This window comes from Calypte anna, chromosome 10 (assembly GCF_003957555.1).
Source record: "Calypte anna isolate BGI_N300 chromosome 10, bCalAnn1_v1.p, whole genome shotgun sequence".
In the NCBI taxonomy this organism is placed as follows: Eukaryota; Metazoa; Chordata; class Aves; order Apodiformes; family Trochilidae; genus Calypte; species Calypte anna.
This window is the reverse complement of record NC_044256.1, coordinates 17,759,163-17,785,438: the sequence shown is the minus strand read 5'-3', so window position 1 is coordinate 17,785,438 and position 26,276 is coordinate 17,759,163. Positions and strand designations below refer to the sequence as shown.

The 26,276-nt window shown below is 38.7% G+C and overlaps 1 protein-coding gene across 1 annotated transcript in view; it reads left to right on the top strand.

Annotated features, from left to right (window-relative positions):
- Nucleotides 1-26,276, top strand: part of FAM169B (family with sequence similarity 169 member B) — a 37,468-nt gene that overhangs the window by 855 nt on the left and 10,337 nt on the right. Inside the window, exons 2-5 of the mRNA XM_030456915.1 lie at nucleotides 12,121-12,254; nucleotides 15,039-15,138; nucleotides 22,496-22,581; nucleotides 24,094-24,268. Coding sequence (XP_030312775.1) covers nucleotides 12,121-12,254; nucleotides 15,039-15,138; nucleotides 22,496-22,581; nucleotides 24,094-24,268 — 495 coding nt within the window. The remainder of the gene's footprint in view (nucleotides 1-12,120; nucleotides 12,255-15,038; nucleotides 15,139-22,495; nucleotides 22,582-24,093; nucleotides 24,269-26,276) is intronic.

Here is a 26,276-nt window from a genome sequence, read left to right as displayed (position 1 = left end):
TCCAAACCCCTGTTCCCGGTGTGTGTCTGGAGGTCTCACTGCACAGGTGCACGAATTTGGGACTTAACAGTGTGAAGTACTTGAGAACTACTAAAGAGCAGAGGGAATGCTGTGTAAAAATTTACTTTTTTAAAGGCCCGATCTCTGGCAATATCAGCAAGGGTTTGCCCAAGTTGAGCAAAAACATGGTTTAACAAAAGAAGTGGGGTTTAACAGGGACAAAAGGAACAATAAATGTCTTGCTTCTTGTCTGCAGAAAATCAGTGGGATTATTTTGCTGTAGAGATGAGACTGAAAAGGCTGCACGGTACTTACCCTTTCTTCAAAAAGTATTCAGTAAAAACAATTTGCTGGTGATGAGCTGACTGGAACAAGAAATGCATGGCCTCTAATGATGAATTTTTTGGGAAGAAAGCCACTCACCCCTCATCTCCTTTCAGCAGATGTTAATATATTGGTGTTTCTGGCAGTAGGCAAAGAGCTGCTCAACCCAACAGAGAGAACTCAGCCCTTCAGTACGTGATGGACTTAGCTTTGAAGCAAACATACATCAATTTAGCTCCCAAATGGCCATGATCCTAGTGCTTGGTAAGGGAGCTGGTCTTAATTAAGTCAGGTGGGTCTTCTACACATGCTCCACTATGGATTTCCAAGGGAGTCTTGAGTGTGCAGTGTTCCTGGTTTTTATTTGACTAGGAGCACTTCCAAGAATGTGTTCACACACTTATTTGGCTAAAGGCCCATTGCATCACCTCAGTTAACTTTTGCACTGCTTTCCCTCCTGCTCTGTTTTTATACTCTTCTTTCTTAATTTGTCACGCTAGCAGGTAAATGGAGAGAAAGGGAATTTATCTTCTGAAACGCATGTTAAGTTGCTGCCATTTATCTAAAACACCTACTTCATCCCCTCCAGTAAAATAATGATGTTGTTCATTAGTTCCTCTAGCAGCTTATGGCTAAATGTGCTATAGTCAGATTGCTCTGCTTTTTGCCTCCTACCAGCCACTTATGAAAGTCAAACATTTGTAATAATGCTGTTCTTTTGGGGTTTGTTTGGTTTTTTTTTTTGGAAGGCTCTCAATTCTGCTGATGGTTTTGAATAAAATATCCCTAGGTGAATGAGACTTTATTTTTCATGTCCAAGCAAACCTAGCACTGTTGGGCACTTCAGGTAATGTCCACATTTTTCTCTTAACTTCTTCATTGCTCTCAAATTGAATGCTTAGAATAGTTCTTCCATTCTCCTTCCTCTTTTTGTGACAGCTGCCTTTGGGTTTAAGTAGTGTCTGAGTTTTGTCTTTGTTATTTAATTATATATGCCTATGTTTAAAATAATCATGGAACAATTTGCAGTAGCTTGAGTATACAGCTCACTTTATGACTATATTGGAATCAGCCATTAACTTTTCATGTGCAAATGGTGCATTTCAGTTTGTCATGCTGTTACTGGGATGATACAGCTAGGTCTTGAAGTGTGTTCCTGTAACTGGCTTTCATAGGGCAAGAATGCTTAAACTTCCAGGTTTCTAAACTCATTATAGGTCTGAGGCAAACCTTACCTTGGAAAGCAGGCCAGCTGTTAACCTTGAAGTTCAACTTGAAGTTCTTGTTTTAAATTCATCCTTGTCACAAGTTCTTTTTGATTTAGAACACTTTGAAAGCCAGATTTGTGTGTGTTACCTATCTGATAAGAAGGCTGGGAATGACAATCAGTGTATATATACAGCAATGTATATACAACTCTGGAGCCTGAGATGAGAAACCTGTATGTCTTGTTTAACAATTACACTAATGATGCCTTAAATATCCATCTGTCTCTCTAGGAAGATGGAAATCTCCCTGCCCTCCATGAATTCTATATTAATCTGTAATCAGTTTACAGGTAGGAGGTCAGCAGCCTGGAAGGTGGAATCACAAAATTTGGATAGTCTATAGGCACTATATATGATGATTGTGGCTCCCAGATCTAGAAAATCCACTCAGAAATCTAAAATGAGATGGATTAGCAGCAATACAGCTTCAGTATAATGAAGATCTCATGTACAGAAGAGGTAGAACTTTACTTAGACTTAGTGTGTGTGTATTCAAGATGTAAGGGCTAGCATAAGCTCTTTGCTTTCCATGTCACATGTAAGACAAGTTACTGAGCCCTTTGTTCCATTAACATAAATATGTAGTTATGGCCTAGAAGGAGAGAAACAGGAGACAAAATCCTAACTCCTTCCCTAAAAAAGAAAATACAGTGCAAACCCCAGCCAACACACCTGAGTCTCTTTCCATAATAGCATTGCAGTGAATACTCTCCTTCCCTTGAGGGAAAGAAAGCAACACATGAGAAAGTCAAGCCATTTAAATTTGCAGGTCGGAGGTGTGCAGACATTATGGTTGTGAGGATGTGAGAAGAACCTATGTAGAACAGGCTGGTGTGTGTTTTCCACATTGTGTAATGGGTTGTGTACTGAGAGACTCCCAAACACTTGGCATGGAAACTCACAATTCTGCTGTGTTGTCTTTGCAAAATGATTGGCAGACCCCCAGGTCGCACATATTCCAAGTAAACTGTGTCCTGCTCAGTTACCAAGAGGTCTGTGGATGCTTAAAAATGTTGTGTTTGTAGCCTCTGAAAGTGCTATCTGGTGGCTGGTCTTTATGGTATTACTGACAACAGATGGCAAATGGCTCTGCTGATGTAATTCTTGCTGGTGTTTCATTCCCGGGAAGCTGCACGGTTTCAAAATCTCAGAAAGTGCCTCTGTATTTTTTCTGCTTAAAGATTCCGAGCCAAAATAAATAAAAACATTTTTAGATTAGTCAAACTCCCATGGTGTCATGTGACATTTTGGTAACGTTTGCCTTGCAGCCGTTTCAGATAAGTGCACGTTTGGTAGCAATTTAAGGGCTGTGTCCTTTAAGTAATGCTTATTAGTACATAACAGATGCCGTTTAGAAACATTATGCCTTTTAATAGGCTCTGCTTTTAGACTACATGTTCTCATTGGTGGCAGACTGTGGACCAGGCAAACTTGGAGGTATGCTGTCATTTATGCAAAGCCTAAGTCAATTTTCTGCTCTGAAGTCAAGGCATGTGTTTTTCCTTGTTTCTTTCATTCTGGTCATAGCTGCCTTGCTGTGTTTTTCCCTCTAGTCATATCTTTGGCTGATTGTCAAGCCATTACAATCAAAACCTTTTGCATTTTTAACCACCAGCAGTGGTTTCTTTTGTCCCTACAGAAGAGCCTGTGTAAACTGAATTTAAACACTCTCAGCCTTACTGTCAAGAGCACAGCAAGCACAGAGTTAGCCCTCTGTTGCCAGCCTGTCCTTCCTTTTCTGCTTCTTTCTCCTCCCAAAAGGAGAAAAAGGGAAAAGCTGAGCCATGCTGGTTTTGGAGCACCTTCAAAGACATGTAGAATAGCTGACACAATGGCACAGAGAAAGGAGAGAGATGTTTACATATTTCCTCCACTACTTGCAGCTGTTTACTAAAGCAAGTTCTGAGACAGGCTAAGAGGCTTGTGATAGCTAGTGCAGGTGATGTATTAATTTCCAGCTGCATAATAAATTCAGCAAACTGGCAATTACTGGGGGAAAGGATTTTTTGTTTGTTTGTTTCTTTTTCTTTTTTTATTAATTGCTTTATTTTGAGATCATTCAGGCTGTACAAATCCATCTTGTCCTCATGTTTCATTGCAGCTGAGCACTGAGGGTGCTGAGCAGCTTGGTTTCCATTTGCATTTCAGGCTTTGCATTTGCACCAGAGTAGACACTCACCAGTGTACAGACTGATCTGAGTACACACACCCTGGAGTACACACACCCTGGAGTACAGACTGGCACTGAGCATCTGCACAGAGCCAGTCAGATCATCTTCATGTTCTGACAAAAAAATAGGGGTATTTTGCTGGGTTGGCAATTCTGCCCATTTAACAAACTGATGCAAAAGATCAAAACCATTCTGTGGCCACACAGTTGCTTCACCTCATACAAAGGAGACAGAAAGCTGGAAAGGGGGAAGGAAAGGCTGAACCTTCTCTTTCAGGAGCAGTCTGCAGTTAAATACATAAAGTATACATGAAACTGCTTCCTAAGGCTGTATTACCCTGGCAGCCTAAACAATTGAATGAAATGGAAAGCTTCTAATTATATCCTTATCTAAGAGTGCTGCCATTCTTTACTTAAGTACTGTTGGAGATAAAAAAGCCACATTGCTCTGTTTCTCAGCTGGACTACTCTTGCAGTGTGGTAGGTATATTTTGTGAATTATGTTTCTCTCTGATCATTGATCCTTTTAATTAATTGTGTAGCAAATCAGCACGAAGCAGAATATTGCTCCTTGCAACTTATTTGGAGAAAGGCTGCTGAGGTTTCTTAGGCAGTCTTTTGCACACTATTGATGGGAGCAGTAGCACGTGCAACTCAAATTATGTGATATCTGAAACTGGTATCCCTGAAAATCTAGACAGTTGTCTCATATTATCAATACTTCATTTGTTCTGGGAACATTGTTATTTCTGATAACAAACCAGAGCTTCCAGGTACTCCTGCTGTGCCACACATATTGCCATAATTTGTATGATGTGAGATAAGGGCTGTGTACAGTGTGGCTTTAAGTTTCCCACACCACCTTTTAATGGTGCTATCAAGCAAGAGGGAGGTGCATTCAACATGGACTCAAATACTAGCCCTGGTGCTAGGTTGTGACAGTGGGTGTTTCAGTAATAATTTTAATTGATCCTTGGTCTTAATATACAGCTATTTTCTGAAACTGTCCTAACTGTCAGCTCTGGCTTCTCCTCACAGGATGGAAATCATCTTCATGCTAAACCATTTGCTGAACTTCAGTTGTCATTTCCTGCAAATTCACTGTTCCTTGTTTATCACTCTGGGATATGTTGTCTTCCTCTTTCCCTTGAAGTTATAGGATGGCTTTTGACCAATGCATCCTTCTTTTGATCTTCCATCTTTGTAAAGGATTGAATTACCACTATTTAAATTTGAAATTGTGATTCATAAAAGCTCTACTGCTGTTCCTGGAATCTTTTCTGTCTTTTTCATTCCAGGGTCATTCAGGGCCTGCCATTTTGTCTTTTCTTAGATTTTAAAGAGTTGAATTTGAGGTCAGGCCTGGACTATGAACTACTGCTGGCATATCTCTTTTGGCTATGGGAATGATGAAGTGAGATGTAGGACTGACATAACTGCTGGAAAAAGCCCCTAATAGGGACACAGTTCTGGAAAAATTTTGTGGTTTTCTTGTATGCTTTGTTTTGTTTAGGAGGTAGACAAATAATTAAGTTGACAAATTTAGGGTTTTTTTCCTTACATGTGCAAGAAAATCCATACCACTGCTTTCAGCAGTTGAAGTTAGACTTTTCCAGGAAGACTTCTGCCCATTTCTTGGTTGTATGAAAACCAGTACACATTAGCAACTCAATTCTTGTGTTTACAGGGTCAGAGGTATTAGCAGCAATCCCCCTGAATCAATGAAATTTCCTTGAGGAAAACCTGACATGAATATGAACCTTAGAGCCCTAATGAATTACAATCCTGAGTGTCCTTTTTCTTCAGGACTACATCTCTGTTATTCTGTAAGCTCCTTCCACATTTTTTACACCTAAGCCCTGTTAAAAAGACAGTTAAATGTGCAGAAGTAAGAATTCCTGATATGTCATAGTTACAGCTGGTAGCACTTCCATGCTTTAACAGCATGCTACAATTTTTATTTATAAAGTTTGTTTCTGGGCCATAATACCTCAGCTTTTTTTTGATTACATTAGGGTAGAACTTTGTGCAAAACGTGCCAGTCCAGATGTGCATTCTGTGTAGAATAGGACAGAGGTTAGCCTATTTACACACATATTTTACTTCATCTGTACTATGAGTTGGGTCTGGCTTTATTTTTGTAAGTGCAACACAGCTAAAGATTCATGTGAGGAAAACTAGAGTTGGAACCTGTTTGTTGGATCCTTCAGTCCTGCAGGTTAGAGTGGAGTGACAGAATTTTCAGTTGTGACACGTGGAGCTGCAACTGAACTCATCTGTTGGATCTGTTTGATTTCTTAATTGGGAATGGCATAAGGGTTATTTATTTTCTTTTTGCCTTCAGTTATTGCTTCCACATTAGAATATTGTGTACAGATGGAAATTTGTATTTATTTTGTCTTCTGAAGCTCTTCTTGCCATTGGAATTGTGATAGAATAGTAAGTAATATATAAATGGGGTTTTTGGATCGAAACATGAAAGCCTAGTAATGCAAATGTATTTTTTTCATCTATTGTGTTTCAGGAGTGATTGCTCTGTTAATAATGGTGAAAAGCAGTGCATTGTGGAAGAACATTGCTTTCAGTAATGATGCACAGCACATAGTTAAGAACTCTGCCTTTCCATGTTGGGTAAATACAACACCATGGTGTTTGCTCCCAGGCTCCATTGCCACCACATGTTCTTATGATACCAAAGCTTCACTTACACTAGAATTTAGGGTTTTGACATGTACTTGCTCAATTAAATTGAGGATACAAGAGTCAGGTTCTGTGTGTAGTCCTGGGAGTGTGCCAAAGACTTCTTCCTTCCTTTGAAAGGTTAAACAAATACGGTTGTCTAATGATAACCACATGCATGGAATTGTTCAGGCTCATTGGAAGGGAAGGAGAAGAGTTGGTGTTAAGCACTGCTGTTTAACACTGAGCTCCCACTCCTGGGAGAGGGCAATGGAAAGCACCTTTGCTATGTGCACGATTTAGAAGGGCAAAAGAGTTATGTTTAGATTCTAGGCACTGCTGTGGTTGTGTTGCCATACTGTGGCAGTGATAGGGCACAGGATAACAGAGAACAATTTATGTTAGATGACTTCTCTGTCTTTTTATGTTGTGACTTCAGAGAGGCTGATAAGGAAAACACCCTTTTGAAGTGGTAGGTAAGACATACATTCAGCTGATAAGAAACCAGATAGAAGATGAAGTGATTTGTTGGGGGAACCACAGAAACACACCTGTGTTAAGAGTAAGTCTTAGAAGTTCTGGCCTCAGTTGCTTGGATAATTACAAGAGCACTCCCTCCTGAATACTGTGATGATAATACTGTCATTTTGTGTTGGTGCATGTTTGGCTCATATTGCAAAGTGTTTCTGAATTAAGAGAAAAAAGAGAAATACTTTTTGGGTTAAAACTCCTTCACAATACTGTTAGAAACATATAAACCTGCTCAAGGGGTTTTTAAGTTGTTTTTAATTATGAAATATATTGGCATGGAAATAAAGTCAATAAATAAAGCCAGTATTGCTATTGCAAGCATTAGAAGTGGCAAAACAGAATAACAAATGAGGAAACTTGAAAGTTAGAACTGTTATTTTTATCTGTCTTGATTCTGCATCGCTAGAAATCAGACTTGGGTGTTTTTCATATTTTTACATATAAAATTATGCACAAATTTGCACAAATGTACTAAGATGTACAGTCCAGATACAAATCCTGTGGTGTCTGATGGCTCTTCTATAAACATACAATTCCTAATGGGCACGTGTAGTATCATGCTCTGTGTTTGTAGAACATGAAGAAGTGGTTGTAGGATAAATGATTAATTCACTTCCGACATAACACTTTTCATGCTTCATCTACAGTGAGGTTGATGTATTTTGCTTTACAATCTTGCTGCATCCTAAATGCCCTTACAAATCTCTGAAATGGGCTTTTCAACAAGTAAGTCTTTCCAGGGAGTACCAGCAATACTTCAATGCATCTTAATCAAGCCAGTGGTATGTCTAGAGTGAAATAACTCCATTACCAACTTCATTGGCTTAAGGAAACATTATTAATAAGCTACACGTGAAGAGAGGAATAGAAAATTCTTAATAATGAAACAAATATTTCTTGTTTATTAAATTGTACTCTGGGCTCATGGTCAAAAAGAACTTAAGTATATTGGCAGTACACTCTAATTTGAAACTTAAATGAGTTATTTAAGATCTCTTTACAGAGAGATGGAGCTGATTGTCCCAATTTTTAACTGATTTGTTAGATAATGGCAAAATGGTGAAACTAATACATTGGTACTGAACCAACTAGTTTAGTGAAAGAGAGCTTGAGGGATGTAATGGTGATTTGAATTGCTATAGAATTACATTCCTGATAAGACTGATTAATATTCCAGTTGAATTATTTCTTTTATGGCACAGGGTTTCACTGCAGATGATCTAGAAGGATCACCAAAAAGAATCTTCAGAGTATCTGATTAGATGAGAGTATGGCATTTACCTTTGGGCATTACAGCAGGTTGTAGTTTCACTTGTGGAATTTCACATCCAAGTGTGTGCACCCTGAGTTTTATGTTTTATTGAAAATAAATTCCTTTGCCCATGGAATAATGTTTCCTGCTTACTTTAACTGATAGAGTTAAATTCTTCCTGAGTCTGTAAGGATGGAAGTCTGCCTCTAATCTACAAAAATTATTTTCTAGGTTAAGGTATAATACTGTCTTTTATTTTGTAATTGCATTTATTATTTATCTACCTGGCGCAGAATGTTAATCAGTTCTATCAAGATTATTGATTTTTTAGATTGTAAGTGAAGTGAACTTAGTCCCACTTTTACCTCTCAAGGAAGATATTTGTCCACTTCATGAAACCATCATAAAATTCAGCTCTGTATTCTGGAGAAAATCAGAGGTAGCATAGCAGTGGATTTAGAAAAAGATGAGTTTAGAGATCAAGACTGAAGCAAGGGCCTTGGTTTATGTCTTAGTGGCAGAGCTGTGTGATGTTTTTGAGGTACCTAGAGGTGCTGGAGGGTAATGTCATCTAAAGGTGATTGAGTTGTCTGTGCAGTGCCTGCTTGTTTGTATAGCTGTAGCTTTTCACTTTAAAAATCGAATTCTTAATGCAAATTGATGGCAGATGACTTGAGTGAGGAGATGCACTTACACATCCCTGCTTGAGAATGTGCCCAGAGTGCTCCATGGAAACAAAAGAGAGAAGCAGCAGTTTTAGTTTTTGCGTTAAAATCTCTTCTGTATGCTTCAAATGGAAATCTCTGTGTTTACATTTCTCCCTTCTTTATCTCTGGATAAGGTTGCTTGTTGGTTTTTTTTTCAGTGGAATTGCGTGCATTTCCTCCTCCTTTGCCCTCTAAGCTGGTGCCCTGTAGAGACAAAGTCTGGTCTGCAAACCCTTCATTGTCACCACTGCCTAGAACCCACCTGGATGATGCCTTCACCTTGCTCACCAGCCTTGGCTATTTAGGATGGCAGCCACTTCAGTGCAGATGTCAGGAATCCCTCTAATGCAGTCCTGAATTTACTCTCCTCACAGTTTATGGTCCCTTCTCTGTAGCTGCAGCAAGAGGCTCCCTTTTTATGACTCACTCCTTCTGCCCCCCTTCACTTCCCCCTTCCTCTGGGCTCCCTCACCCCCCACCCCATTTGTAACCCTTTGTGCACACCCAGCTTGAAGGAAGCTCTCTCTGGGTGTCTAGTAGATTGGCTACCACAGTGTGCTCTTTTGTTGCCAGTAGGTAAGATTAAATTCCAATCAAATCCTGGAATTCAAATGAGGTTAAAAGGCTGTCCTTGGAACTTTGCAGTTTTGGTATCCTAAGATGCGGACAGGGGCCTCAGACTGAAGCAGTCTCAGGAGATGAGTGCTGCTTTTCTTTGGAAGCAAGTTAATAAATTATATTGCAATTGATTTTGGAACCTTTGTGGCATCCTCTTAGCAATAATTGTTGTAGTCAAGTGCCTGGTAGCAATAGTTATAGTTAGGCTTTGTTGAAGCTTTGTTTTGTGTGTTTCTCTGTACAAAAAAGCATAAAAGGGACATACACAGTAAGGCAAATATAATTTATTCACTGGGAGAACTTGGAAACAAATTAATTAATGTAAAAACAATTCAAACTAGTGATTTTTTTTTTTTCTCCTGCCTATGGCAGCTGAACAGTATCAGTGGTACATGCATGTGTGTGCACAATTTGGGGCATGTTCACAAAAGTCACCCTTAGCACAACTTTTTGTTTGCAACCCAACTTTCTGAGGACAGCACTATGTAGGGTACCCGAAGGTAGGCTCCATATTGTCCCTAAAGCAACCTCACTCCCCTTATATACAAAAGCAGAGAGAGATTTTTCTTCATAGTTTTTTTTTTATTTCCCCTTTACTGGAATATATGCTTCTAATTTACTTAACCATTTTCAGAGTACTACACAGGAACTGGAAGGTAACTGGAAATCAAAAAGCATTTTTTTTTAAAGAAAAAAAAGACCCATGGAAAGCTGTATTAATGTAAAGTTGATCAGTTTTCCCTAATGCCTCATTATTAAATTTGACATTATTTCTTCCTTCAAATCATCACTATTACCTTAGAATGCAAGCATGTTATGTACCAGTTAGGCAGTGGTTGTCTTGTTCAGTGAGGAGGAAACATGATTATGTCCATTAGATAGCCTGGGCTCAACAATGGCAGGAGGTACCCTTATAAGTAGCGTGAGTAGCATTTATTAGCATGGCCAATGTTTTGCTTTGCACTAAACATAAGTCTTACATGCTGCACTTCTGTAAAGAATTAATTTACTTGTAAATTTACTTCAGTGAATTATTTATGTTTTTAATAATAATCCTAAATTTCATTCCCTTACATGGCTTCTGTGCTTAGTGGTGTTACATGGTGCACTGGGGAAGGCTGCTGCAGAGGAAAACTGCACCGAGTTCTGGCTGGGATTTTACAATATGACTCCACTTGCCAGTGTTGCAGTGCTGCTTTCTCTCCCATTTTGTCACATACAAGCACACTGTGAAAACCATTTACAGAGTAGCTTCTGTTCAGCATTCTGACTGCATAGCTTTGCTGTCAAGCCTCAGGATATAAGCTGATTGCTTGCAAAGGGCAGGAAAATAATGTTTAAAGCATTTTAAGCAGTACTGAGTGGTGGTGAATTATTAGTTGTAGTTACTTACCCTTTTGCTGAGGAATCAGATGCTGATCACTGCTGGAGGGAGGATGGTGGAACCATGGGTGAATAGTCTCACCTGGCCCATGCTCCTACTTTTACATGGAAAGGTGTAATTTACCTTGTGGTACTTTTCTGATCCATACTTTCCAGATCTTGATACAGAGAGTTCTTGCAATGGCCCTTGTAAGGTTGTTCATTGTCTCAGCTGTTTACCTTGCACTTCCTATCAGTGCAGTTCACATTAAACTTGGGTCACAGGAGCTGCCATGTGAGAGCAAATTATGATTAAAACAGAGGATTCAGAGCTAAGGTAGCACCACAACTACAGCAGTGTGGTGGAAGATTTTGTCTCAGTTTGGGGCTTTCAAGAGCTGCAGGTGTAGCTTGTAGAAACTTTCCTATAGTAGAAGACTGGCAGGATTTTCTTCTGATACTTATCTTGAGATGGTGATATGACACCAATCAGTCTGGTTTGTTACATCAAAAAGAGGTTGTTTGGTTCCCCAAGAGTACAAGTTGTATGTTGAATTTGGGTGACAAGCATCAGGTGTACATGGGTTTTGTTTGTGTGCAATTAACAAATACCTTGCATGAATACCCTTCAGCATTGAGTCACATGGATTAAAAGTTACCTTGTATAAAAGATGATGGTTATCAGTTTGGGAACTCTTATGTAGGTAAATATTTCAATGTTTTTTGACATAATTTAATTGTTATGAAAGTGCCCAACCGAAGTTAATAAAAAAAAAAAAAAGAAAACTAATGATATACAAGAGATCATGGACTGACCCATAAAAGGGCAGGCTTCCAAGTAAGAGTGGAAGCTTTGGAATTTTTATCCTGTTTTATTTTTAGTCAGTAGTAAAACTTGAGCTGTGTTTTGAAGAAGTTTTTTTGCTCTTCCAGCTTTAAAGCAGCTTACTTACGCTTAGAAATTTGCTATTTTTTAATTCAAGGGAAGCAAATGTGACTTGATGCTGTGATGGTTCTACTTTGTAAAATTGCATGTCAAGAGGTAAATAAGATTTTAGGGGCTTTAGTGTTTTAGAGTAGGATGGTACAAAAGGCTCTAATGGGAACAATAAAGGCCCAGCTACGCCAAGCAGCTGCTGGGGAAACAGGTTTTAAAATTCATGCTTCTCAGTTAAATTAAAAATATCTTGTGTTTTATTTTAACTACAGGTCACCTTTATTTGGTAGATACATTAACAGGAGATCCAGAGGTTCTGCAAGTAGATGCTGAAGCATACTATGAAAAACTCTTGAAGAAATCATCATCCACTCCTGATGTTGTTTCGATCCCTGGAGGAGCAGAGGTAATAGGCTGATGTTTTTCATACTGCAACTTAGATGCTTGCAAACTAGTTTGTTGGTTGTGCTCATAAGACTGTCTATGGTTATGGGTGAACTGGTGTGGCTGGATTGCACATCTCTTAAAAACAGCAAGTTCTGCATTTTTTCAAATACTTTGCATGCTGCAAATGAGAGATAAGCTTAAATTTCAACTCTAAAACCCTCTGAGTGTTAATGACAGTTTGAAATACTAAGCTGAGCTTTGGACCTTGACCTGCCTCCTTACTGGAAAGAAAGTGGATTTGAGAGATGTTTATACCATGGCACATTTGTTTTCTGCCTCTACTGTGCAGTTTACAGAGGTACTGTCACAGAGATTATCTTGTTTGCATTCTTCCCAATAGTTATATAGATAATTCTGAATGTGGGTTCTCCCAAAGGAATTCTGATCAGATGTGATTGGTAGATGGTATAAATACTGTAGGTGCCAATGCTTTAGGGTCCATTCCTGAACCACCTGAGGGGAATGTTTTGGAGATGACTGAGCAGGCCTATTAAAAATTCTGACTTCAGCCCACCTATGAAACCTGATATTCTGGGCATTTTATAGGTCATAAAGGGTGTGCTGGTAGCTGTTACTGCACTATCAAACCAGCAAGTGGATTAGGTGAAATAAATGTTTGGAATATGGTTCCTACCTTTTAGGAAATTAATATGTAGTAGTTTCCAGAAAAATGCTGTTTCAGGTGAATAGCTTCATCTTTGAGTCCTGAATGCAATGAGCTTTAAATACTCTTTTAATGCCCTCTAGTGGACCGGGTAGGGTTAAATGCAAAGAAACCTGAAAAAGCAAAGACCCCACAGTTTAGGGCTTCAGTGTCCATATCTCACATGCCTGACTGTACTTTCAGAGATTGATTTGCTGTTCCATTAGAAGGGAGAGTAAGTGCTATGTGTGTTCCTGCAGTAGCTAGACACAAGGTGAACTTCTGGCTTCTGATTCAGAATTGTCTTGATTTCGTGGCTTGTCATCAGACATTAAATATATCACATGACTGATTTGAGTCTCATAGCAACACATTTCTCTTTGCATTCATTTAATTCAGGTCTACTCTAATCTGCACTCAGACAGCTAGTCAAGGGTGTAAGTAATGGCAGTGTTCTTGCTATGTTGGTGGTTTTTTTCCATATACTATATAAAAATAATTCAAAGCATGTTGATATTTTGTCATTAAAGATAAATTAAATGTAATAAGGTAAGATTCCCATCCCCCAGTGAATATCTAAGATAACAGTCTCATTACATGCTTACAATCTGAAGGATGAGGATTTTGGTGCTTGAATAATAACTGGCTTGAATAATACCAGGCTTTTTTTTTTTTTTTTCCTCTCTGTGAATCTGAATTAAAGCAGGTGACAGGATTGGCAACCATGAATAATTATTTAGCAAGTGTTAAGTGGCTGTCAGGCCACATGCTGGGGTCACAGGACTTCTTTTTGGTGTGGCCATGGTCTTTGGTCAAGCATTGAGTACACAAATAGCAAGGATTATTGCAAGTCAGGGTGGAATGGCATTGGCAGTGCTCAGACACAGGAAGCTGTGCTTGGCTTGTGCTGATGTTGTGAACGTGCCCCTTGCCTTATAAAGCAAAATAACAGTCACAGCAGTGTAGTATATATACAATATGTGTATGTATAGCATGTAGTACTGGCCTTTTCATTACAGTAATGCTCCCAGGTGCCATAATGACAACAGTGCTGTTATAGTTGAAGCATGCAAAGAGTGACTGAATCCCCCAGACCACACTGAGATTTCAGGCAGCTCATGAATACAGATTTCAGGCAGTTTCCAGTTGTTTTTTTCCTAGAGTCCAGTGTATGAGCAGATAATCCCTGGATTCTGCCACTCATAAACTAGGGAACACTAGTTTTAACTGAAAGTTGTTATCTTGAATAATCCATATTCATAGTACTCCTTCCAGGCACCAAGAAATATTAAATGTATCACAGGACTGATTTGAGTTTCATAGCAAAGTGACAAATGGGTGCAATTAGAGAGAGAGGCACACCCACACATACACAATGGACCAGATTTTTGAAAGTACAGTACATACTGTGCTAAATTATGCATGCTCTTTGCCTGTACCTAAACTTACATGAGAGCATTTTCAATATTCATATGGAAATCGTCATCTGTATGCATCTAGAGCTGGTTAAGCACAGTGATTCTGTGTTTATGTGTCACATCATTTATAAGTTTAGTCTAAGAGCGAGGTACTCAGGGCTGCATTTTGATTTTAGCTTGGTCTGCAACTTAACCACCTTGTGCCAATTATCTACCCTCCCAGTGCCTCACAGATAAACTGCCCGGGCACTGCCCTAATGCTTTGATACTCCCTGTACCCTGAGGCTTAATTCATTGTTTGCAAAACACCACAAGTACTCAGCTGGACGATTCTGTAAGAAGTGCAAGTTGTGTTTGTTTTTATTTGATGTGTCTGGTCTTTCATAACACCATTTGTCTGCATGTAACAGTGTTCAAAGCCAGGTTATGTCCTAATCATAGTAAGTTGGCATTAAGGTCTTCACTAACTTTGGTAGCTTGATTTGTTTTAAATTAAAATTACTTACTGAAAGTATTAGAATACTATGTATGTTTCAGTGCTTTGAAGTTCAGGATTGAGAGGGTGTTGTGCTAGGTTTATATCCTGCATGTTAGTAAAACACACCATAAGTGCATCTAATACATGAAATACTTCTCAGGAGCTTTGCAGTACCTACAGCTACAGAGCTTGTTTGTTTTTTAGGTTAAACTTGAAGATTCCTGTGTGTGTTTTGTCCCTCTCTACCGAAATAATCCTACTTCCAAAATGTTGCTGTTAACTGATCCAAAGGATAAAGAGACAGGTTAGAAATGGTCAAAATATTTTGAAATTTGAGTGGTTGTACTTTCTTTACTTTAAAGATGGTCTGCTGGTTTATATATTTAAATATTTTGGGCTTAGTTTTGAATGTGAATTGCTTTAGTTTATCTGTCAGGCATTTGTGCTGTTGGACTACTGATTGGAAGAGGGGATTGACTGACAGGGCTTTTAAATTACATTCATAACTCTGTTGGTAGCTGAAAAATCACCTGGGCTTAATCTGATATTTCTGAGTTTGTTCAATGGGGTAATATTTTTCTGACTCAGGATAATGTGAAATTTAATGCATTATGGTTTGAACTGATTTCTGAAATTCTTAAACAAGAGCAAATATACATGTGAAATTGTAATAGGTTTTCTTAATTCTTCTAATATTATTTCTACTTTATTATGTATGTCTTCTTTACTCCTAGGTTTAATTGCCTCCTTTTCCAGTATTATTGTGTGAGGGGTAGATTTGGAGTGAAACTGTGCTCAGGAATTGAGTTCAGTCCATTTTCTTTGGTGGTTCTCCCAAGTTACTCTTTAAACTCCACCAGCTCTGAATTGCTTACTGCTAGTAATGCTGGTGTTGTCTTATTACAGCCATGTGTCAGCCTGACAGGGATACACCACAGTTCTGCTACAGGCAGCAGAAGTCAGCATGTGCTCACTGGTATTTGTTTCATGAGTCACTGCTTACACTGTCAACAGGTTATTAAGATTTAATCAATAATTGTATCGAAGTTTTATCTTGCTGCTATCAGGGATGCAGTGCCTTCATACACAGCCTGATTTCTTCTTGCTCACTCTCTTAGGCAAGCGTCTTTGACTGTGGAATGTGAGAAGATGCAAATGTCAAGTGAGTGACAGCTCTTAATACCACTGTCATTAATGGGGATCTTGACTCCCAAGTTGCATGGTACCAAAAGCCCGGGTTTTGACCCACCCAGATTAAGCAAGGAATGTTGGAGCTGTTGTGAGGAAATGGCATATAGGATTTGCTCTACATCTACAAAAGGACAAAAACTTATGCATGGACCCATAATGTCACTTAGGGAGTACAGGATGTGTGAAACCTCTAAAACTTATCAGTTTCCAGATGTGGCAGCAAATTAATGACATTAAAAAACATACTTTTTTTTTTTTTTTTTTTTTTTTTTTTAGGATAAACTATAAATTATGCCTGACAAGCTTTAATAGCCAACCTTCTTAAAAAACATTCTTAATAGTACAACAAAGGGAGGGTAAGAAGCTAAGCACTCTTTGTTTAGTTCTAAAGTATGTCAGGTAATGATCTTACACTCCTAGAACAGGTACTATTTGTGCAACTAAGTGTTTATTGTTCAGTCCAAACCCTGTAACCATGAAATTTCTTCATAAGAACAAAAAACAGATTAAAATAATCTGTGGTTAGAGGTGAACTGTGCAAAGTTTTTCAGCTCTATTTACATGATTGTAATTGGACATTTGCTAATGGGTAGTGATTCACATAGTTGGAAGTAGGAGACCTTTCCAAGTTACAAGTGTGGTGAAAAAAACCTTTCTGATCCCTCTAAAACTCTTGGTATGAAATTACTTTCCTGACATTAATTTATGTACTCCATTAGCATTTTTCTGGAGAGAGATAGGCAGAGATGTGATAGAGCCATGTACACCTGAGGCCAACCTTGCTCTCTGAGTGCAGTTTTGCACACCTACTGACTCATGTTTGAAGGAATGTGGTTGAAAACAGCACAAAGTTAGTTTAGCCTGCACAAGAGGAATGGTAATCTGTATCAACCACAATGCAAAAGTGAAGAATTATTAAATAAATGCAGGTGAAAGGAGTGCATTTAGCACAAATCTTCAGTTAAACGATCCAATAGAATTAGGAACAACAGCTATTAATGAGATACATGTATACAAGGAAAAAAATACTTCCCACAGGAACAAGTCAAACAAGTCCACATTGGAGCCTAAATTAAATGATAGCTATCTACATTTAAAAGCTTAACTCTAGTAGTATAAACATCTTATTATATTATAAACAGCAGACTAGCTGACTACTATGACCCCCTTGCAAAACTTCAGCTTGAGTCACCAGCCCACAGTCAGAGAAAAAGTCTCACAGAGATCAGTAAGTCTGGCTATTTAAGTAAATCCTACAGCATCTGGATCTTAATATTTCCTTTTAGAAGTATGATTGAAAGGATTTTGCTCGAAGTTCTTTGCTTCTGGATTTTATATGCTATAAACACATGGCCAGCCTTCCTACACACATCAAGTTTGACTGATGTGGTTTGTTTCTTTAGACGAGGTTTAATAAATTTTCATTAGTTCTCTGAAGTCTGCTGGGGTGTGTGTATGTGTGTGCATATCTGTACATATGGGTATACACATTTGAAGTATTTTGTCCAAATATTCTTCACACAGTTCAACAGATTTGGAACTGACTCTTAAGGCAGTGAACTGTGTTAAGGCAGTGGACTGTGGCAAGTCCATCTGCATTTGCTTACCTGTATGACCTTTTGTTCTGACCATTGAGCATGTTGTTTCAAAACCAGTTCCTTCAGAGCATAGCAATATTTATTAATCCCATTATGGTTTCTTAAGGACATAGGCAGAAATTTAAAACACTAAGCAGGCTGCATGATTTTTTCCTCCCTTGGGCTTTATGCTTTTCTTGTGAAGGCGGTTTCATCCAGATGGTAGAGGCAAGCAATCATGCTATGGTTTATCTCTTCTCTTTTTCATGTGCTGTCCAGGGCATCTGCATTTCAGTTTAACTTCACACCAGGAATGCTCTTAGAAGCAAATTTCCTGGTTGTCCCCACACACTGTGCTTCAGTTTATATCTAGGAGCAATCTCGGAGTGTGTGTTGGGTGTCATGAAATTAGAGGATGCACTCCAGAACCTCACTGCTTTGTCCCCAGCCTTTAATGAGCTTTTAGTTTTCAGCATCAGGCTAAAATTGGTGAACATCATGTTCTTTGCACCAAATATTTTGCTCTGTACAGTTTTGTTGGTGTTAATCTTGCTAATGCAAACGTGGCCCACTGATTCTTTCCACTTGCAATCAATTTGGACATTTCTGAAATCCAGTGGGAGAAAGGAGCCAAGGATGTCCATGGATACACTGGAGTAGAGGTGCTTTAATGAGAAGCATTGAGAAACATAGTAGAAGATGAATATAGGGTATGTTTATTTATGTACTTTTGAGGTCCTGGTGTAGATAGTGAAGCAGCAAAAAGCATTAGAATCCTCATTGCTTGAGTCTGCCACAGCTCACTAAGAACATATCATATTGCTCCTGAGACCCACAACCTTCCTCTGCTCTGCTGTTTTAGGTGACAGGTGACTGCCAGAGCCTGGGCTAGAGCCTTTCAATTTAGTTCTTTTCCTCAGCTGTGTTCCTGACACCATAATTTTCTTTAGCTTTGCTCTAACATCTCCACCTTTGCTCCTGGTGGCTCTCCAACATCCCTCAGCCCCTAAAATGAATTCTGTACATAGCCTTGACAATTGCTGGGGTTAACCACAAACCTGGGAAGCACCTTACTCTCAGTAAGCAAGCTGTAGGCCTTGTATGTCTTAGGTTCAGATGTGATGGAATTTCCTCTTTCAGCTTTGTTTGTGTTTACACAAATAGTGTGTGGTTAAGTAATGCGTAGATAAAATGTTGTATTCAATACTTATGAAATAATAGCCACTGTAAAACCTTATTTTCCCCCAGTTCCCAAAGAAAATATTGTCAATCTAATAATATGTATTGAAATTCTAATAATTTAGACTCTTAAAAAATGTAAAATACCGAGTTTAACAGTCTAGCCATGGGTTTTCCTGTAAAGAGCTTTTAATCTTAGTCTAAAGAGACTAATGGCATTTAATCTTAGTCTAAAGAGGGGTTGATTCCAACACTGAGACTTAGATCTCATATTCTTGGTCAGATAGGTTGTCCAGAAGTGATGTGTAGCTTCTGGTCTGAAATTACCTGCATATTTCAAAGAGAAATTGAGTATGGTAGCTTTTCCATAGGACTCGGTCTTGCTTGGGAGCATTCTTAATTTATTTTTTGATGGGCTGAGTGTTCTGTTCTGTTAGTATATCTGTACAGATAGTTTTATGAGCATGTAAATTGTGCTGTAAGGGCTTACAGAGCATAGCATGGGTGATTAACATCTTCATAACACTAAATAAACATACCCTATTGTGGCATTTTCTGCATGCTGTATATAATAATTTACAGTAACTGTTAGCTGCCATGGAACATTTGTCACGAGGCATTCGCAACAAATCACTGAGTAAGTGTAATTGGTTGCAGGAAAGATATCTGTCTGTCTTAGATACTTGAATGGCTGCTGTTGCTGCAGCATCTGCATGCCTCCCAAGCTCTCAGGTACTTATTGCCATAAGACTCTTAGGGCAGAAATGCTTTTACTGCATTTTAAAGGTGGGGAGCTGGGGGATACAGCTATTCTGGGTATGTCAGTCTTTTAGGGTGAAGTTCAGGGCAGGATCTCTGAGCTTGCTCCAGCCTCAAAGCTGACCTGGGCATGGAACTGCTTACAGGGTAATTTACCATTCTTCTTCCAAGCTGGAAATCTGGCAAAAGCAACATCTGTAAGTGTGCCATCCATCTGAAATCTTGCCAAAATGAATGCAGAGTGACTTTATCTAAGGTAAAGAACTGGTGCATTCTGTACTTATTAAATAAACTCAAATTACATCTCTTGCCTGTAGTTTGTGACTGAGGGGTATGTTTCAGCTATTCAGATTAAGGTTTGGGGGGAAAAGAAGTACTGAACTTTATGTTGCTTTAAATCTTTTGCTTTACTCTGTGTGTAGAGTCCTGGTGTGCACATTGCACTCACAGATTTGCACAGCAGTGTGGGAACACTTGACCAGCATTGCCTGAAAAGTCAAAATATAATCAACACCTGGGAAGAGGAGGGATCCATGTTTGCTTAGCAAAAGGAGACATTTCATAATCATAATTGTGTTATGCTTAGAGCCTAATTCAATGGTTTCCAGTACTGTATTCCAAATACCCATGTTGGAATGGAATCATGGAATCATTCACAGGCTTGCAGCTTCTTGCAACACTCTGAATGTGTTTGTCTGACAGCAGGTGATGGAAGTATGGAGGTTTAGTAAGGTAGTGCTTACAGGGCAAGGCACCCAGCTGAGCAGGTATATATTCCAGTAATTGTGAACTGAAATTTAATCCATTTCACCCAGTCTTGCAACTGCAAGATCAAGATTATCAAGTCTTGTGATTGCAAGATCATTGTAATCATATCCATCGTGATTCACAGGTTTTGAGTCATGTGTGCAACTTACTGTTGGCAATTACTTTATCTTTTATGATCAGATGAACATAACTAAATATCTGTGTAAGAACAAGTAGACTGGGAAAGGAGAGTGAAGGAACATGTTGTCTCACAAATCATGTTTGCATTTGAAATAGTGTTCCTCAAGTTGATTACAAAAAGAAATTGAGAATATGGGGAAGCATGGTTGGATTTAACTGCAGACCAGATGTTGACTTGAAAAATTATAATAAAAAGCAAAGTACATATGTTTGTGTGAAATCTGAAGAAAAGTTATTCCTTCAAGGAAGGCATCCATATAGATAAGGTTGCCCAAGTAATGTGATGTGACAGTTGCTATGTCAACTGGTGTTCCCTTCCACACATTTAAATTATTGAACAGCACAGTAAATGTTCTGTGAAAGTAGCTCCCTTACAACATGGTTATGTATATTCCCATTTTCCTCAAAACTTTTAAAAACTTTTTGGACCCTTGCTATGTGTCATCTCTAAACCATGTGCCAAACCCCTGTGCAGCTCCCATTGAAGTCAGCATTCAGCCCAGTCTGTCCCTTTTCTCTGACTCGGTTCCCTTTGTAGCTGCATGTTTCATGGATGTGTAATGGAGCAGTGGCTGCTTGCATTTGAAAGCAGAGTGAAGGGATTGAGGGAACAGATTGAATCCATCACAGAAAAAGTATGAAACTCCCATGCAAGTAAGTGCATAATATTTAATGAGTTGAGTCTGGTGCTATAAACAGGCATCTGCCCTTGCGTGCAATACTTCTTCATTGTTAACCCAGTACACAAAGTGTAAAGCTTTTTGGCACATGTTTTAATAATTTATTTGAAATAGAAGTTAGCTAAGTGGAATCTCCAGCCTTAAAGCCAGTGGGAACTGGTAGAGGCTGAAGCAAAAAGGGAAATTAACCCGTGTGCTGCAGAGACATTTGTATAACCTGAGGCTAAAACAGGTAAATAATGAATCCTGTTAAAGCCATTTCACTTCCTTCTGTGTGAATTTGTAACAGACTCACAGATGGTTTTTAACTTTTTTGTGTTTATCCTTATTTGGGCATCTTAGAAAACCAGCAGATAGTGCAATCCCTTAGGACTCTAGAGGTGTGATCTCCAGGATGTTCCTTGCAACATACTTCCTATATTATAATTTATCTTTCTACCTAAAAATGAGGCTGATAGCTGCCCTGTTTGAAGACAGTGAGGATAATGGTGTTCTTGAGCTCTCTGAAGCTGTGGCCATGTACTTTCTGTAGGTGGATGTCACCACTATACAGATAATTTGTTTTTGCTGAAATATTTACTGCTTGTTGTGGTCATAAATGCTCAAATTTCTGTCTTTGTTCTAAAACCTACTCTAAACCCTTAAAATCTATCTCCTTAGAGATGACCTTATGTTAAAAATTTTCTTTCTGAGCAGTGCTTGGGAGCAATTTCAGTGTCACTGTTGCTGCTTTAATCCTACTTTTGTAAATCTAATGGCAGGCAATGAATTCTGTAGATGAACGTGTAGGAGTAGGGTTTAAATATTTGTTTCTTCATACATCAAAAATTCAGGAAGATTGGGACGAAGTGGGGCACAAATAGCACCTACACAAGGACCTGATTTACATGTAGGTTGGTCATATGCTTCAGGGCAAAGTGTGTCTTACTTATGGGTGCATATGTCTGGCTGTTGGTAGAAACCTCTCTGCATTTGACCTTCTGTGAATAGCTGTCCATGCAGGGATTTGGAAGGCTGTACTCTAAAGGTATGGATATATAGAAATTCAGTCACATAGGCAGCTGAAAAGCTGTTTGATAAAGCTGAAATAAAAACTTGTGTGTCTTGAGTTGCACAGCTGCAAATACAGGTGTGTATGCACGTGGACAGGGGAAGTCTTTCTGAAAGAAACTTGAAAAATATAACTATTAGCTAGCAGCTTTTTCTGTCCCAAGTGCCACTCAAGCTGACTGTGCTACTGAACAGGTAGTGTGCAGGAAGTGCTTTGTGCATATGGCACACAGGCTGTCCCAGGTAACATGGTCCTTTGTCTTTTTTCCTTCTGCAGTTTTGGCTGTTTATGTGAACCAGTGTTGGTGGCCTGTTGAAGATGTAGTAAAGACAGCTGATCCTGCTAGAGATGGCCTAATATTGGTAAGGATGCTTTTTTAAACAGTTTCCTTTACCCTGGAACTTCCCAGCTAGAATGATCATATGTAATTGTCTCAGGTCTCCTATAGCTCATGCTTTATAACCTGTGGGATCTGGGCTATGTGGCTTATCAAGCACTTCATATCTGCCATTGCACAGCAACATGAACATTAACCCTCTCTAAACGATTTTCTGCATGCTGTTTAAGACTCCTCTGTAGGATTTATCAGGTTTTGTTTTCAGTTTGCCCTCACTGCCTACTAAAGGAATAATCAGATAAACACAGTTACTACACTAGCAAGAACTCTTTGTGTTAATGTTATTTGACTGCTGGGAGGTTTGGAACAATGTCTTATCTAGTTAATTATGATTTTTTTTCTCCTTGGATAATATTTATGTTGTGTTCATTTTACAGAGTGGTTGTTATTTAATAGATTCTGTAACTCTAATTCTTTCTCCAAATAAATTATCTTAGTGGGATACACTACTTTTTTGAAATCTGAGAGATTTGGGTGGCCTGTAATGTCTTTACAACTGAGAAATCAGATGCCTACTGCATGTGAGTTTTGTGTTGCCAGGAGGCTATCAAGTCAGTTCTGTTTCCTACACAACCCTCTGTGTCCAGCTTTGGTCCTTAATGATTCTGTTCCTTTATCACCTTTCCCTAATATTCCCTAAACATAATGTTTAACACTGAATTAACTAGACTTTTTGTGAGTAACTGAACTGGAGGGATTTTGAAATATGAATCCTTGCAAGATAAAACTTGGGGCAGAACCACAGACTTTTAGGATTTCAAGCACTTGCTGTATCAATAGACAGTCTGTTGATTAAATAGAAAAAATATCTGAAATAGAAAGCTGTCCCCTTCTAACTCATTGCTAAGAGGTAAGTTTTCATTATTTGTGGAAACTCTCATTTTCAGCATTTGTGTAAAGGTTTTTACTTTACACACTTTTTACTTTAATGACCAATGTGATCTTGTCCCTTTGTGTTTCTCCACCTCTGTGTCCTGCTGGTTGTCTAGTAGGAAGCATGGCATAAAAACAAGTTATTCATGTAATACCTAGATTATAGGCTGGTTAGGATATACTGTGTTTATTCTTTGTTTTCTATAGGATAACACAGTGAATCCTGTTTTTATTTAGCTTTTGGGTAGAATTAGATTGCTTTGATCATGTTTCCAAATCTGTGACTAGTTTGCTGTGACTAAAATCAGAATACTTCTTTTCCTGCTGCTTTAGAATTCCTTCTCTGTGACAACAAGAGATATGTCAAGCTTTATAAGTTATTACTAAATTGTTTTGTGCCCTCTGGATAGAGGGTGGGACATTGGGAAAAACTGTTTTTGTTGTTCTATCTAAACCAATTAATGAGGTATTTTCCCCAAATTAAGTGTACGTGTTCCCTGACCTCCTCCCTCCCAGCTCCTTTTCCTTTTGAAGCCTTTTATGAAATGCAAAGTACTATTCTCTGCTTCATGTTTCTTTGGACTGTTTTTGTTTGTTCTCTGAGGTCCAGACATTTGGAGAAAGGATTGTCCTCTTTGTTCTGAACTACATTATTTTTGGAATGCTAGAAGGGAGTTCAGCTAATGATGCATTCTTTCTACCTCACTCTGCCACCGAGTGTGCCAAGATACTCTGGAGAAATGGGGAGGCTGTTGCCTTTTATTCAGTCAAGATGAAAGGTAAGGTCATTTTAGAGGCATATTCCCATTGGTTCCTAATAGCTAGAAATATAATCCTTTTGTTTATCTTTCAGTATAAATAATCCTGGCTTTCATTTACATTTTTTGTATCAAATCTCTCTCAGAATGAATCTGGGGAACAAACCTTCTCAGAATTTGGAAGCCATCCATATTACTTTCATTTAAACATGATGGCTCCAAACTCTATTTTCAGTTACACTTGAGTGATGTGAGGTTCTGGCTTATTCCAATAAAATGTGCTTTAATGCAGCCAAGCAGAAGATTGTACATCTAGGAACAAAGAATGCAGGGTCTGCCCAAAGAGCAGAGGACTTTATCCTGATGAGAATGATACCTGAAAAAAGGAGTACGGTGGCTGGTGGCAAGACATGGCCATGTCCTTGGGTGCATAACGAGCAGCAGCTGGGTTGTGTAGGGGAATCTGTATGCACTAGATCAGTCCTGGAATGCTTTGTCCAGTTGTGGTACTCCCAGTTTGAAGGATGATGGTTACCAATCCATTTCACTGGTTTTGGTTAACTAGCAAAGAAACAAAGTATTTGATTCTTTAGAGATACTTGCACCAGTGTAAGATTTGGTCAAAGGCTTTTTATTATGTAGAGGATTTGTATTAATGGAAGTATATTCCTGTTAACCATTCTGTAGTGGAAAAGGCTTCATTAGAATAATATAGGTATGCAGTTTAGGACATACCCACATTACCAGTCTGGAAGATTCTTGGGTGTCATCTTGATACCAACAGCTTAAACATTGAGAATTTGGTATCTTTGGAGGTAAACATGTTGCACAAGCCAGCAATCAATAGCAATGTGTCTAAAAGGGGAGAATAGGAGACAGCTTGGGAGCTGTACAGGTATGGATTGCTTTGGATTACAGAGGACAGTCTGATGGTGCCCTTTCTGATAGAGCCCCAAAGGCCAGCAGCAGTAAGAGATGTTCTCTTCTGCTGCCTTGGGGCATGCAAAATCCTTATTCATGCTGAGGTGGAGCCTGGACAGCACTGGGCTGGTACAGTGCTACCATACTGTAAGTGATGAATTATGTCTCAGTCTATAATAAAGGAATCTTCTATATCTGAACATGCTGATGAACTGCTTTGTAATTGGTAAAGACTTCAATAGCTGTAGTATGTTTTACTTTATGTCCATAAATATTTCTGAGGAAAGCTTTTGGAAAGAAACACTTGTATGGACTGTAATGATTCATGCTTTAGTAAAACAAATTTGCACAGTAGTCTTTTATGGGTGGAGTATTAGCCAAGTTGAAACTGTTACTGAGTAAGCTGAGAGTCACAGTTTGGTTTTAAACCAGGTCCACATAAAACACAAGTTCTTCAAGTCCAGCTTTGTCAGCATCTGTCTTTTGTTGCCAGTGGGTTTTTTTTCCTCTGGGCAGCTATATTTGTTAGTTTTTTGGCCTGTGTCACAAATTACTGCAGTCTTTTACCAAAGCCATATTGGGAAGCTTGAAACTGATTGTTTTGCCCCTTTTTGCTGTAAGCATTTAGAATATAATTCCTCTTTCTGAACTTCTTTGATTTCAACTTCATACCAGCCATGCTCTGCCTGATACTGTTCTCTGTTTTCTGTAGGAGCTATGTATTTATTAGGCCCAAAACAGGATGAAATAAGTACCTTTTCTTAGATGTTGTCTTTCACATGTTGCTTTAGGCATTTTTTTTTAACTTTTCACTTTTTAAAAAATCATAATGTAACTTCTTTTTTCCTTTTACTGTCCTGGTCAGAACATTTAGTAGGAGCAGCTTTAAGTACCAGACTTTATATTGTGCTGGACCTCTGTTACAGCTTCTAGTCCTATAAAGAATTATTTTCCTCTGTACTCTCCATGTGATTGTGATTTCCTTTATTTCCACACTGTGCAATTACCTGGCCATTCTTTATGGTTTTATTTTCTTCACTAGGTAATTGAGATTCTTATGCTGATGTTGTGTTCAACTCTATTTCTCATCTGTGAATTTTCCATTATC